The sequence below is a fragment of the Oncorhynchus kisutch genome, linkage group LG7, assembly GCF_002021735.2.
Source record: "Oncorhynchus kisutch isolate 150728-3 linkage group LG7, Okis_V2, whole genome shotgun sequence".
NCBI classification, from domain to species: domain Eukaryota; kingdom Metazoa; phylum Chordata; class Actinopteri; order Salmoniformes; family Salmonidae; genus Oncorhynchus; species Oncorhynchus kisutch.
In genome coordinates, this window is record NC_034180.2 from 9361982 (window position 1) to 9378101 (window position 16120).

The following is a 16120-nucleotide window of genomic DNA, read 5'->3' on the forward strand; positions in this document are numbered from 1 at the left end:
AGAGGAAAGAGATAGGGGGGCTAGAGAGGAAAGAGATAGGGGGGCTAGAGAGGAAAGAGATAGGGGGGCTAGAGAGGAAAGAGAGGGGGGCTAGAGAGGAAAGAGATAGGGGGGCTAGAGAGGAAAGAGATAGGGGGGCTAGAGAGGAAAGAGATAGGGGGGCTAGAGAGGAAAGAGAAAGAGAGAGAGAAGAAATAGAGAAAGGAATGTGTCAGCATAACTTCTCCCTTAAACGCCAAAAAAGGTCACCAACCAGCTTCATAGTTTGTTAGCTTCTTTCCCCCAGACCGATAAGAAACCACTTTGAGAAGCGCCGCCATGGCAGTGGGCACACAGCAGGGACAAGGACGCGAGTAAGTATGAAACTGCCAAATATCTTCAACCCAAATGAGCCGGTCTAGATAGCACAACTGGTGTCGGGAACTGGCAGTGCTCAAAATGTGTCAACATTTGAAGCAAAGAAATACTCTGAGTCTCAAATGTCGATGATATCCCGCCCGAATAGTGAATGAATCCTCTATCTGACAATGGAGGTCGGACACGCACGCCGGTGCACACGCACACACTCAGTCCAATGGCCGCTGGCTGAGTGAGCGAGGACTGTGTGACCTGGACTGTGTGTGGCATTTTTTTAAAATTTTGTCTCGTCAGAGTCATCATAGATGGGCCTTGACTTTGTTATTTCCCTGTGCATGGGACTCTTCGGTTCTCCTGGCAATACGGGCATACATCAGACAATACACATTTTACAGGGCTGGCGATAAAGACACAAACTAGAACTCTACAGGTCTGTGTGTGTGATATATGTGATACCAACACGTGTGAAAGGAATGGCTCGGGAAACACATGTTTACATTGCCAATGTAAGTGAAATAGATCATAAACAAAAGTGAAATAAACAATATTTAAAACAATAACAGTAAACATAACTGTTATAATAAGTTCCAAAAGAATAAAGACCTTTGTCTTTAGATACACTGTTGTAACGATGTGCAAATAGTTAAAGTGCAAAATGGAAAATAAATAAACATAAATATGGGTTGTATTTACAATGGTGTTTGTTCTTCACTGGTTGCCCTTTTCTTGTGACAACAGGTCACAAATCTTGCTGCTGTGATGGCACACTGTGGTATTTCACCCAGTAGATATGAGAGTTTATCAAAATTGGATTTCCTTTCAGATTTTTTGTAGATCTGTGGAATCTGAGGGAAATATGTGTCTCGAATATGGTCATACATTAGGAGGTTAGGAAGTGCAGCTCAGTTTCCACCTCATTTTGTGGGCAGTGAGCACATAGCCTGTCTTCTCTTGAGAGCCAGGTCTGCTTACGGTGGCCTCTCAAAATAGCAAGGCTATGCTCACTAAGTCTGTACATAGTCAAAGCTTTCCTTAAGTTTGGGTCAGTCAAAGTGGTCAGGTATTCTGCCACTGTGTACTCTCTGTTCAGGGCCAAATAGCATTCTAGTTTGCTCAGTTTTTCTGTTAATTCTTTCCAACATGTCAAGCAATTATCTTTTTGTTTTCTCATGATTTGATTGGGCCTAATTGTGTTTCTCTCCTGGGGCTCTGTGGGGTGTGTTTGTGTTTGTGAACAGCGCCCCAGGACCAGCTTTCTAAGGAGACTCTTCTCCAGGGTCATCTCTCTGTAGGTGATGGCTTTATTATGGAAGGTTTGGGAATCGCTTCCTTTTAGGTGGTTATTTTCTGGATGTTGATAATTAGCTGATATCGGCCAAATTCTGCTCTGCATGCATTATTTGGCGTTTTACGTTGTACACAGAGGATATTTTTGCAGAATTCTGCACGCTGTCTCGATTTGGTCTCCCTCCCTCCAGCTCCAAATGATCTGAAATGCACCTACAGCTAAAATTGGGGGAGGGTGAGAACCTAATTCCTCCGTTCAGATATCCTATATGTTGGCACGGAGGTAAGGGCGGACTTTAGGAATTCCGTGCTAGTGTGCCAACCCCGGGTGGAAGAGCTGTCCAAAAAGCAGGCCCCCGTTTTGACTTCCTGAGCGAATGAGTGACCCAGTTCTTACATCCCATTCAATCTGTCAAAACTGTCAGTTTACCTGAAGGACAGAGAGAGAGCAAGAGAGAGAATCTCTTTTGTCCATACTTAGGCTTTTGAAGGGAACAGGCTGACACGCTCCCCTAGTCTAGAACACCTTGCCCTGTCAGAGGAGTCATTATCAAATGCCAGTAAAAGAACCAGAACCTATCTAGTCAAATTGGTAGTGCCGCTAAAAGTGCCAATCGTGTCCCATTTTTAGGGGAGCTCGCTAGTACCAGAGCTCTTGAGTTTAAATACGGCCACCACACTCGCGCTTTCAGCTGTCCTCCAGTTGAGTTCTGGGGTCAAATCGGTTTCGTCTCAACGCGGCTGCTCCTGGTCAGGCGGGTTTCCTGAAAGACGGTGTAAATATATGCCATGTGGCAGACTATTTCATCCAGAGCCACTAACAGTAGTGCACGCTGACATTTTCGTATGGGTGGCCCCAGCGGGAACTGAACCCGTGATCCTGAAGCTGTACGCTCCATTCTCTACCAACAGAGCCGCACAGGGACACAAACACAAAAGTCATAGAAGACTGTGAAGAGAACGTGTGGGTTGTGACTTACCCACCGGCAAAATGGCAAGTAGAAAATAGCCATTAGGCCTTTTTAGAATTGAGTGCTCGAAGGAGAAGAGAATTTCATCCCTATCAACGTTTTTTACGCCATAAGAGGCTGGTGTAAAATGGAGGTGGGGATTACTGTGATCCTGTGGAGTCAGCATTGCATGGGAAAAGCAAAGCAGCCATACTTCTCAAACAACTACGTCTGTATTTCTCAGCGGAAAGATGAATTATGAAGTGACTCGCCTGTTCACAAATAAAGATGGCGCGGTTCAAATTCGACTAAGTTCAACTGACGGACGCCGTCGAGCTCCGCGGCGGCTACCGGACGTGGGCAGAGTCGACAGAAAGAGGCAACATACTGCTCATTGTGCACAACGTCGAGAGCACCGGGGGTACAGCACGAGACCAGAGAGCATTGCCTGGTCAAAGACTGGTCAGATAAGAACAAGAAACAAAACGGATCAACTCGTTTGTAAATAAACAAACAAACGTACCGGTGTCGAGGTCGGTTGCGAGCAGCCGCGCCACGAAGGTGCCGACCTCCGTGTTCTCGAAGACGGTGATGGCGTAAGGGCCCGAGGTGAACTGTGGCGCGTTGTCGTTCACGTCCTCCACGGTCAGGTGCACGGCCGCCTCGCAGTAGCGCCCACCGCCGTCTAGTGCCCGCACCGTCAGGTGGTACTCCTCCTCCTCCTCGCGGTCCAGGGGCTGCTGGGTCTTCAGTTCACCTGGGAAATGGAAGACGGAGAAAGGCACGTGTCAATCAACGGGGCAGGCACACACATACACACTTGTTAAAAGCGCTGACATACAACACAAACCCGCAGCCAAACACACACAAACATGTCAATCACGCACACTCATTAAAAGCGACGGCACACACACACACACACACAAACACACACAGGCGCGTTAAAAGTTCTTACAATCCACACACACTTCTACACGCTACGGCGCTTGCGGGTTGCAAGTCAAGCTAAATGGTCTCTGCGCCGTTTAGTTCCCCTCGACCAATTCAACGCGGCCCACCGGCTGGTTTGAGTAAAAATAATAACTGAAAACAAATCGCAACCGGATACAAATGATAACGGAACTACATTTCTATGGTCCCGTTAAGATAATTCACTCTGTCCATCGTGTTCACAGTCGCCAAAACAAAAGGTTTCAGGTTGAGGGAAGCTGATCTGTAACTAGGGGGGGAAACTTCACTTCAACATTTAGTTCCCGAAAACCTAACAACCTTGTCATGCTCACCTCCACACACACACACACACACACACACACACCTCTATTTTTAAGTTGGCATTAGCCGCTTCGGTGCTTTCAGAAGTAACACTTCTCACAGATCACTGAGTCAGACAACGTGTGCCTGCATTCGTGCGTGTTCTGAGACCTCATGTCCTCTTGTATGCCACAAACCCCTTCCCCTGTTCCAGGCATCCAACCCACATCCAAACAACTAATGGTTTTCAGAAGAGGATGGAGAGAAATAAATAAATAATTGACAGGGAGGAGGAGGAGGGGGGACGCAGGAGGACAGGAGTAGTTGGCAGCTAAGAGCAGCTAGGAGGTGTCCTGGGATATGGTGCATGCCAACATTACCGGGGTCTCGCTGGACACACATGGCGCCCGCACAAGCACACAAACTGCCGTTACTAACCAAGCCTCTTAGTGTTCCTCGCATGCAATAATCAAATCCAATTTTATTGGTCACGTACACATATTTAGCAGATGTTATTGCGGGTGTGGCGAAATGCTTGTGATCCTCCTTCTCGCCACGGAAAAAAGGACCCCCTCTCGATACCCTTGACTAAATCCTTCTCCTTCAAATTTGGCCCAAACCAAATTGAAATGGCCGGATTCTTTGCTCTTCTTCTCTCCCTCCTCGCTCGCCGCTGGCTCATACAGAGGTAACAAAGTACGTCTGAACTTGAACCACAATAAAAGGGGCTGTTGTGGTGCTGTAAAAGTATGGGGCTGCTCTCTCGGTCTCTAGCCTACTCTACAATGCTGCTGCCTTGTTTCTTCACAACCCTCTCTCTCTCGCTCTCTCCCTTCAGAAATAAACCAATGTGCCATTTATTTATTCTGTGTGGGGGTTAACGGGAGCTAACTGGTATTTCTGCAGAGGAGACTCGAAACCTTCAGGTGAGAACAACATCGCTTGTATGTGCGATGATACATTACAAATAATCATCAAAAAGGATGCGACGTAAACAAAATCCACCTTGCCTCTAGACACACACACACACACACACACACACACACACACACACACACACACACACACACACACACACACACACACACACACACACACACACACACACACAGGGGTGGATGGATTATGATTCAATCAGAAAGTGTGCAGTGTGCATGACTGGTGTCCACACTGGGAGGTTATTACTGTGTCTGTTTGTGACGGTACAGAGGGAGACAAAAGACAGGGTCCGTGAGTGTAGGGATGCAAGGCTCAAACATCAAATCATGGCATTGTAAAACTGGTGTGTGTGTGTGTGTGTGTGTGTGTGTGTGTGTGTGTGTTTGTGTGTTACACGTCATGCTGCCATCACGCACCCATGGACATTTGATAGTCATAATAGTCAGAATAACCTTGGACGTGCCGTGAATGTAAACTGGATGAATGCGAGCGCAGTGCAGCCATTTGAAATGACTCGAAACGACTCTACATTGCGGCAGACATGAAACCTGTGGTTATTTTGAGTTCGGATTAGCTGTATGGTAGCATGGGCAGACTAGTCAACACATCAAGTGTGTTGAGGTGTAAACACAGACAGACAGGAAAACAGGCAGACACACACACACACCTGTGTCGGGGTCGATGGTGAAGAGCTCGGCTCCCGGTCCCTGGAGCTCGTAGGAGATGTGGGCGTTGGAGCGGATGTCTGCGTCCGTGGCCGAGACCTGCAGGATGAGCCTGCCGGCTGGGACGTCCTCGGGGACCCTCTCTGTGTAGAGGGACTGGGGGAGCGGAGAGAGGGGAGAGAGCGAGAAAGGGAGGATGAGAGAGTGTGTGGGAGGGAAGAGGGGAAAAGACATCAGAAGGTAGGAAAAAAGATTGATGGTGGGGGGGGGGGGGGCGGAGAGAAGTAAAGGTAAGGTAGAATATGCAATAATAAGAATCATTCAATAGGTATATTAACAAGGGAGGAAATGGATAGAGGGGTAGAATGAAAAGTCATTACAATCGACAGCAGTATGCACTTAAACCATAATACAATCAGCAATGGAAATGCATTAGCTGGTAAAAATAGCCCTCAAAATTACCCCTTAATTTTCGCTTGCCTTTCTTCAACGAGAAGCCTTTCCAAACCTCTTATTTTCCTCCCTCGCTCCCTCCTTCCCCATCCCCCAGATACTTGTCACGCATAGCGTGTACCCCCACAAGCAGATAACATGACATTTTTTAGTGGCCTGCCTTCTCTCTTTACCTTCTCGCAAACCGGGCTGTTGTCGTTGGCGTCCAGGACTTTGACCTCGACCACGGCCTTGGCAGCAAAGGTGCCGTCGGTGGCGGTGATATTTAGGAGGTAGCTGTCGCGCTCCTCGCGGTCCAGTGGCTTCCTGACAGACACTTTCCACTCATTCTGGAGGTGCTCGATCGCAAACTGTCCTAGAGGGTCGCCTCCTGTATGGGTAGAGAGTCATTGGGGAGAGTTAAATGGTGAGAGAGTCAATGGGGAGGGTCAGTAGGGAGCGAGTCAATAGGGAGAGTCAAATGGGGAGAATGGCATTCAAACTAATGAGCAACGCGTCACAATATGGCCCCTGCCTCTGGTTTCGAGAGGACTAGTGGTTTTGTGTGTGTGTATCTCAAGGGTTTGCGAGTTTGTGTTCTGTACTGAATCATTCATCAATGGTGGGTTGTTCTTGGAATCAGAGAAGATCTTGTCCTGCGAGTGGTCGCGAAGCGCAAAGAGGAACTGCATCCATGTCTACCAGTTGTCGCTTCCTATTTCAAAAGCTGTCCGCTGGTCAGAGTCGTGCTCAAACCCCGGGATCTTTTATAGTGCCTGAGCAAATCTACTCAGGTAATGGTCCTATTATTCATTTATCATAACCACTTCAACTTGCAAACCAACGTTCATGAAGAATGTTTGGTACACAGGAAACCATAATAAGGAGGCTGGTTTTTTGTGTAGTAGGAAATATGTATCCAAGCTAATATGAGAGCTCATTTCTAAAATCTCTGGTTATTAAATGTGGCACTGTCGTTCCATCCGCTAATGAGCACCAAGAGGAAGTGCATTTCCCACCATCAATTTCAAAGTGTCTTCAAAATAATTAAACATGATCTTTTTCTTTCTTTCATACTGATGACCTACATATTTGCCTTGATCTTTCGCAAATTAGTCGATTCAAAGTATTTACAGATAAAGAATGTGCATTGTATGTTCAGAGAGGAGATGTGATCTTCATATTTAAGCGGGTGTAAATGTCTAATCCTCTTTTGAGCAGTGTTTATTAAAGCTGTTTATTAACACAAACAGGGAAGGCTATCAAGCCATGAGCTGTGAGCAGAGAAAATACTGGTATTGTTCGAGAAAAACCCACCTGTGATAAAGTAGCTGACTTGTTTGTTGATCTCCTCCGTGTCGGCGTCCGTCGTGCTCAGGATGGCAATGACTCCACTGGGCGGACGGTCGTCTTCGCTCACCGTGCCCTTGTAGATCTCGGCGGTGAAGCGTGGCGGGTTATCGTTGACGTCGGCCACGGTAACCTTCACAGTGGCGCTGGTCACCAGCTGCACCTTGTCTCCGCGGTCTGTGGCCAGCACGGCAATGGAGTACTTGCTGGTCTTCTCGCGGTCGAGCTCTTTCAATGTCGTCACCCAGCCTGTCTCACTGTTGACGGCGAACAGCTCAGAGATCTCAGCCAAAGTTTGTTTGGGGTCCAGGCTGTAGATGACTTGACCGTTGGTGCCCGAGTCCTGGTCGGTGGCTTTGACCTGGATCACCGGCGTGCCAGCTGGAAGGTTCTCCACCACCACCGCCTCATACGGGTCCGACTCAAACACAGGCTTGTTGTCATTGAGGTCCTTGACCTGGATGTTGATGTTGACAAACGCCACTGTTTCGTAGCCCTCCTGTTGGCTCTGGGCTTGCAACGTGAGCTGGTACCACTTCGTGGTCTCGTGGTCCATACTCTTCTCCAGCTTCAGGGCCCCAGTGTCCCGATCCACCACGAAGACCTCATTCTGGTTACTCTCCGGGGTGTTGCCTTTCACTAGGCTGTAGAACACCGGTTGTTCACTCTCCGCCTGGATGACGTCAATATCCGTGCCGATGGGCATGTCTTCGGCGATGGTGAACCGGTAGTGTGGCTCTGCAAACTTGGGGACCGGTACCTCAGGGGCCACTATCCTGATATAAACGCGGACGACGGATTGCTTGGAAGGACTCCCAGCATCCTTTGCCCTAACGTAGAAAGCGTAGAGGTTGTTTTCGAGTCCGATGAGGCTCTCTTTGGTGACAATCACTCCACTGAAGGGGTGGATTTCGAAGTTCTCCTCCACGTTTTCCACGTCGGCTTCGATAGTGTAAGCGATGTCGGCGTTGCTTCCCTCATCCATGTCTGACGCAGCGATTTTCACCACGGTGGTTCCTCTGGGGACGTCCGATGCTACATTGGCTTTGTACTCCACTGCCCTGAATTGTGGGGCATTGTCATTGATATCTGTCAAAATCACATTAATAATGCAGAAGCCTACTTTGCCGCCACCGTCCTTTGCCATGAGCGATATGGGGATGACCTTCTCAATGGCGTTCTCACGGTCTAGGATCTCCAGGGTGAAAATCTCACCATTTTCATTGACAGAAAACTTGTCTTTGGCAAAATCGTTGACGATGTGGTAAGTTAGGCTCCCGTATGTGCCAGCGTCTTTATCTGTGGCTTTGGCCTCAGCAACTAACGTTCCGACCGGCGAGTTCTCAGTGAGTTCAACTACGTAATCGAGCTGGGGGAAAGTGGGGTTGTGGAAGTTGGCACCGTTGACTATGACTTTGACCATGGCCGAGGTCCTGAATACACCATCTGACACAGACACATTGAGGTTATACAGTGGCTCCATCTGTAGTTTGCGGTGGTTGGAGATGACGATGGCCCCAGTGTTTTTATCCATGGCAAAGTTCTGGTCCTTATTGCCAGACAGGATGGAAAACTCAAGCCTGCCGGCGTCTGAGCTGTCGGCGTCAGACGCCTGGACATGGGTGACGAAGTAATCGCGGGGGGCCAATTCGCTGACTGTGGCTTTGTAAGAGCGCTCAGTGAACACCGGAGCATTGTCATTCAGGTCAGTGACATCTATGGTCACAGTGACATCACTGGAGAGGGCAGGCACTCCTCCGTCTACTGCGCGGACAGTCAGCTTGTGTTGCTGCTTTTCCTCCTGGTCGAGCATGCGAGCAGTCCAGATGATTCCCAAGTCACGGTCAATGCTGAAGTAGTCTGAGCTCTTTTCCTTGTCCTCAACTAGCTGGTAGAAGAGCATTTTGTTGTTGCCAGTGTCGGAGTCTGTGGCAGCAACTTGCAAAACTGCAGTGCCAATGAAGGAAGCTTCAGAAACATTTGCATTGTAGGACTTTAGTTGGAAGACAGGGGGATTATCGTTGACGTCTTCCAGAATGATATCGACAAAGACATCAGCGTGGGCCCCAGTCAGTGAGTCTGTGGCTCGGACACTCAATTTATAAGCAGGGTGGGCCTCGAAATCTAGAGGTTGAATTACATGTACGACACCTGTGTTGAAATTGATGGAAAACTGACTGAAGGCATCTCCCTCAGAGATGGTGTATACTATCTTGGGGCCTTCAGAGTCAGTAGCCTGGACGTGAACTACAGGTGTGTGTAACTGGATATTTTCAGGGATTTCGATGCTGTAGAATGCCTTCTCAAACACGGGCATGGCTTTGTTTACTATAGTTATGGGCACTTCCACTTCTGCCGAGAGGGCTGGTTCTCCTGCATCTTTGGCCACAACGTTGATGACAAACTCACTGTTGAGGGAGTCTTTGTCTAACTGTTGTTTGAGGGAGATTTCTCCCGAGGGGCTTATCTGGAAGTGCTTGTGGTGTTCTTTCAGGTGGTAATGGATTTCAGCGTTTTGACCCATGTCCCCGTCCACTGCTGTCACCTGACGGATGGCCTGACCCTCCTCTGCGTCCACCTGGACCAAGGCTTGATAGGGCAGGTTGACAAACATGGGCTGGTTGTCGTTCACATCTTCTACGATCACCGTCACCAGAACGTGGGCCACTTCGGCGGAAGCGTCCTCCCTGGTCACCTCCACGACGAGGTCGAACGTGTCCTGCGCCTCACGATCGAAAGGTATCCCTGTGGTGGAGAGCACTCCGGAAGTACGGCTGATTTGGAACCTCTTGTCTGGGTTCAGGATGGTGTAGAAGAGGGGTTCGTTGATGTGGTTCCCCACAGCGGCAATGACCGCTAATGTTTTCTTCTCAGAGGAGTTCTCTTTGACGTAAGCCTTGTAGGAGTCCCTAGTGAACTTCAGGCTGCTCTCCTTGTTCTCACGGATGTTTATCTTTATTGATGCTGTGTTGGCGAACCTGCCATCCGAGACCCTCACCCTGAGCTCGTACCTGCTTCTTAGCTGGGTGACGTTCTGGATAGTGATGATGCCTGTGTTGGAATCCATCTTGAATTTCTCCCCGATGTTCCCCTCTGAGATGGAGAAGAAGAGTTTAGAGTTTGGTCTGGAGTCTGCGTCTGATGCGCTGACTTTGATTACCTCGACACCTTTGTAAGTCGGCACGATCACTGATGTCTCGTAGAGCTCCTGGCTGAACTGCGGCGAGCAGTCGTTGACATCGATGACTTCGACGGTCACGTTCGCGGCTGTCTCGGCGAACAGACGCGGAATTCCGAGGTCATGGACCTGAATGGTGAAGCGGAATACACTCCTTTGTTCGTAATCCAGAGTGGTTGTCATTCTAATGGCTCCCGTACTGGAATCGATGGCAAAGTAGTTGTGAGCGAATGGCTCGACGATCTGATAGACCAGCATGGCGTTGGCATCGCGGTCAGCATCCGAGGCGCGGATGACCAGTGGGGTGTTTTCTCTGGTCAAGACCACACTGTTGATGGGAGCCAATTCGCTAATCATGCCTGTGAACTCTGGCTGGAGGAAGATGGGGGCATTATCGTTCTCGTCCTTCAGGTGAATCAGCAGAGTGGTGTTGCTAGCAAGACCAGCCATGTTGGTTCCCTGGATGGTCAGTCTGTACTCAGGGGTCATTTCATAGTCCAAAGCCCTCGAAGTTACAACCACACCGGAGTTTGGGTTTACATCAAATGCGCCATCAGTGTTGCCACCTTTGATTTGGTAGAACACAGAGGACTGGCTGGTTGCTGTGATCATGGTTACAAAACTTCCAGGGAGGGCCAATTCGCTGACCTCTGCAGAGAACTCCTTGGCAGTAAATCTGGGAGTGGCATTGTCCGACACGGTGACAGCGATGTGGACGGTGGCGGTTGCAGTCAGCGAAGGGGTTCCTTTGTCGGTTGCCTTCACAGCTAGTTCAAACTGGTTATTGCTGCTTCGGTCCAGCTCCTTAGCCACGGTAACAGTGCCCAGCACCGGATCAATGGCAAATGAGTTTGCAACATTTCCTGTTCCAACAAAAAGAACACAAGAAGATTTATTAATGTGGTTAGTATGGCATTGATTTTCATTCCAGCCGGAAATGTGTGCATTTCTTAAACATTAAAGCCAGGGTGCAATTTTAGGCTTCTTGATTACCGTAAATTGAATTGGCTAGAGTCAATGCCAGCGCCCTCGAGGAAATCTAATTAGCATAATAAAAAATCCCCATAAAAATCTGTCAATTTAAGCTAGAGATGTGTATTTTTTTTGCAGAGGATGTATCTCAATCCACTGCATCCTCCAATGGCGCAAATCTGCATCTGCTGTGACAGGTGACAGAGCTAGAGCGTCAGACCATAAGACATCCTGAAAATTTGTCTTCTCACAAAATCGTCGGTAGCGTCCAAACAGTTTGGCCTACAAACTATTATGACCCCTCTATGGAAGGATGAGACTCTCACGAACAATTGTGTTCTCTGTTTTGCTCCACGACCCCCACAAGCGTCTTGGGACATGTCTGAGGTCAGTACAGCCAATCTGACAACTTCCCTCTTTGGGAAGGTGAGACTATCACGAACATCATGTTTTTCTCTAGGATGCCCACAGGCCTCACAAGACTCGTCTGAAGGTTTCCCAGTATACGTTTTTTAATGGAATTATATATGGAAACTGGTTAGAGTCAAAAATAATGGGTTAGATACATGTCCTATATCTTTCAGATATAGAACAGACACTTAAGAAAAAAAGAATTGGGGGGGGGTGTATCTGTTGTTCCATGTAGTGAATGTTTCAATGTTTTTGTTTGGACTAATAGCAGTAAGAATATATATATATATTTTTTTACTTTTAAAATTCTTAACAGCAAAATGATCCTTGGTATGACCTCCTTAAAACAATACAGCAAATTCAAGATGAACCCCTCTGATTAGCATACTCCCTGCTTTTGTCTAAAAGGGATACAGCCTAGGAGAACTTACACAGGAGGTTAGGATAATTAAAGTAGCAGGTTAGGATAATTAGGTTAAGGTTAGGAAAGGGGTTAGGGTAAGCTAAAATGCTAAATCAAATCTACTTTTGATGTCTAGATTTAGTTAAATTGACATGACCCCCTTCATTCCCTCACCCCCCAAATGGCCATAGCTCTCAAAAGGCATTCGTGAAGATTGCCTACACCAGTCCACCTCTGCTTTGAAAACCTGACTCATTCTCCGGCAAGATGCATTTCAATGAGCTTGAGTCATCTCAACTATCTGAAAAATGTACATCCTAAACAAAGAACCCAGCCAATGACTACATGCCTGACCCTCTCCCAAAACACAGCTTATTTTACAGGGAAAACAATGGTGTGAAATTTAGAGGGGGCATCAGCCCAACTCCCACATACTTGGAGATCCTCTGACAAAGTCCTCCTACTTTGCGTGAAGTATTCCATTCACGACCGAGGGTCAGTGGGCAGGGGACCTCTGGATGCCCTGCATACATTTTCCACAGGCCCATGCGTTGGTATCGCTAACTGGGCTGCTATGCATACCTCTATCATGACTGGCCAGAGGTTAGAGAATGCCAGTATGGCTGACATGTTAAGAATGCTGCTCCGGGGTGAAGTTTCCCCTAGGTACCGATCTAGGATCAGCTTCCCCTCCTCAAATCCTAAACTTAACCATTAGTGTGGAAAATGCAAAACTGACCCAAGATCCGCATCTAGGGGCAACCTTATGCTACTCCTAAGAATGTAGTCGAGGGCGCCTGTGGTGCTGTTAGCCAACCTGACTCGATGCTGTAGATGACCTCTGCATTCTGTCCCTTGTCTTTGTCCAGGGCTGTGACCTGGAGGACTGCCGAGCCCAAGGCGGCCGACTCGAAGACGCGCCCGGAGTAGGGCGAGCCCGCGAACCACGGCGCGTTGTCGTTGGTGTCCGCCACGTCCACGATGACGCGCACCAGGTTCCTCTTGACAGGGATGTCCTGGTCACGTACCTGGGGGGGGGGGGAAGAGAGCGAGAAAGAAAGAAAAAGAGACAGAGAGAGATGCAGAGAAAGGAATAGGACAGTGGAGGAGACACTCTGAAGCAAACTTTTCTTTGCCTAAACAGTAACTTCATTCAAATGGCAACTATTCAAATCGTTAAAAAAAAAACACGTCAAAGTAACTCTTTTTCTTAAGTTCGTCTTAATTCCCAGTGATCCAAACAAGTAAACAATGAATGGGGGGGGGGGGGGGGGGGCACTTTGGATGGGTGCTGCATGGTTAGTTCCAAATGGCAAATACCAGCAAACAAACAAACAATTAATCAATACAGGCTGACTGCCCATCTGTTGGAATTGGAGCGGCTGATTGAGAGAGACACACAGTGGCTGAATAGGAGAGAGTGGTCTGAAACCTATGTTACTCTCTCAATGGAGAAAGTGGCTCAGAATCAAACCTTTCATAATATGCTAATAGAACACAGACATTCCTTTTATCTGTTCCGTTTCTATGGTAATAATGATGATGATATAAACAACATGTTCCGATTGGCTGGGCTGAGTGGGTTCGTTCAGGGTGTAGAGTGCATGTGTTAATTGTCTGACACCACACCACTTTGACCAACACTCTAGCACGTTTTTCCAGCACACTCAGCACTGATACCAGAATAATAACACACATTATTAAATAGGTAGATTCGAGAAAATCTGTGAAATCCGTACCATAACGGTGAGAGTGTGGCGCCGCATGGTCTCGTGGTCAAGCCGCTCGGCCGTGTAGAGGGCACCGGTTCCCGGGTCCAGACGGAACTTCTTCAGACTGAAGGGGTCGGTGCTGCTCAAGAGGGTAAAGGTCAACTTGTTCTTATCGTCTTCGTCCGTGGCACCGATCCGGAGCACCTCGGTCTCTGGCAGCGTGTCCTCGGCCACAACCACCTCATAGCGTGGCTGGGAGAACTGGGGCCGGTGGTTGTTGGTATCGATGACACGGATCAGCACCTGGTGGAAGGAGGGGAGAGGGATGGTAGATGTCAGTGTAGTGAATATTTGAGTCAGGGTCAATCTGAGAGTAATGCATGATGTTGTGAATATTTGAGTCAGGGTCAATCTGAGAGTAATGCATGATGTTGTGAATATTTGAGTCAGGGTCAATCTGAGAGTAATGCATGATGTTGTGAATATTTGAGTCAGGGTCAATCAGAGTAATGCATGATGTTGTGAATATTTGAGTCAGGGTCAATCTGAGAGTAATGCATGATGTTGTGAATATTTGAGTCAGGGTCAATCAGAGTAATGCATGATGTTGTGAATATTTGAGTCAGGGTCAATCTGAGAGTAATGCATGATGTTGTGAATATTTGAGTCAGGGTCAATCTGAGAGTAATGCATGATGTTGTGAATATTTGAGTCAGGGTCAATCTGAGAGTAATACATGATGTTGTTGACTTTTCACTGTCTCTCAGTAATTGTTTCTCTGTCTCCATTCTTCACTCACGCTCTCCCTTTCTCCATTCCCGAGAGTGCTATTTTCATCCTCTACTTCCCATCTCTCCCTCCCACTTTCTCCCTTCCCGACTCCCTCTTCCCCATCTCTACATCTCTTTCCATCCATCTTTCAAGTGATGAGCAGTGTTGTGAAATATTTTCCACCGGATGGCCACTTGGCACTGCCGACAAGGAAAACAAGAAATCAATGTGGGGATAGCCCTAATGCATTCAGGTGAAGACACATTGAGGGAGCATTGAGGGAGCGTTAAAGAGGCGGTGATAAAGTTACAGGTGATCGCTTGATAAACGACATCAAAGTAAGCCATCAGTTGTGAAACGTGAAATGCATATAGAAATATATTGCAGATTCAAAAAGGTTCACCGGCTATTTGTCACACGGACAACGTGGGTTTCATAGTTCAAGGATGAAGATTGATTATGAAAAAAATATATATCTGCTCATACACCGAGGCACACTTTAGTAGGAGCGTATAATAATACATTGACAGATATATTTATGCACACGATCTCTGATTAAAAAAAGTGCCATTGTGTAATTCCATAACACAGCATCACACGCCAAAACATATATTGCAACAAAACACATATATTGCAAAATATATTTTCCACACAGAGACAGACCTTTTTGTCACAATACCACAGTTGGCAATGTGGAAGTTTCCCCCCCCCCCCCCCCCCCCCCCATTTCATACAAAGCATCACATCCCTGGTCCCTAAACTAAAAATCCAGCGAGGCTTGTTTTTAATCAACGTCAGCCACTCGTCTACTGGACTTCCGACGAGGGATTAGGGCGAGCCCATGGAATGGCTGTGGCTGGCCCCGGTGGGGCTTTTCCATGGCGGAAACAAAAGGGAAAACACAGATTGGACACCTGGATGCCAGCCACCAGGGGGCAATGTCCCACATGGGAATAACACATCCAGCTGGAACCCGTATGTATACCTGAATCCCACTATATAGGGCCAAACTGAGCCAAGCCGAGCTGAGCCATACTGGGCTGGCCTGGTTGCACATCCGCCATAGTTGCTAGAAGCGTGCTGTAAAAGACAACGTGAAAACAAAATATTTGAGCCGGTGGGGCACGGTTCAAATCAAATCAAAGGGCCCATACACATATTCAGCAGACGTTATTGCGGGTGTAGCGAAATGCTTGTGTTCCTAGCTCCAACGGTGCAGTGATATCTAACAAAACACACAAATGTAAAAGTAAACGAATGGAATTTAGAAATAAGAGAAATATTAGGACCAGCAATGTTTGCATTCAGGGTAGGAATTGTAGTCAAGAGGACAGAAATAGGCAGCTCACTCACTGCCCACACCTCTGCTCTGCTGTCAAAAAAATGTCCGTTGGTGCCTCTTGACAGCAACGAGAGGATGGAGAGCACTGCCAGCAGAGCGC

At 47.7% G+C, this 16120-nt stretch overlaps 1 protein-coding gene across 1 annotated transcript in view; it reads right to left on the reverse strand.

Annotated features, from left to right (window-relative positions):
• LOC109894162 (protocadherin Fat 1-like) overlaps positions 1-16120 on the reverse strand; it is a 100343-nt gene that overhangs the window by 27821 nt on the left and 56402 nt on the right. The window contains 6 exon segments of the mRNA XM_031828463.1: positions 3118-3351; positions 5452-5605; positions 6076-6272; positions 7199-11272; positions 13013-13223; positions 13935-14210. Coding sequence (XP_031684323.1) covers positions 3118-3351; positions 5452-5605; positions 6076-6272; positions 7199-11272; positions 13013-13223; positions 13935-14210 — 5146 coding nt within the window.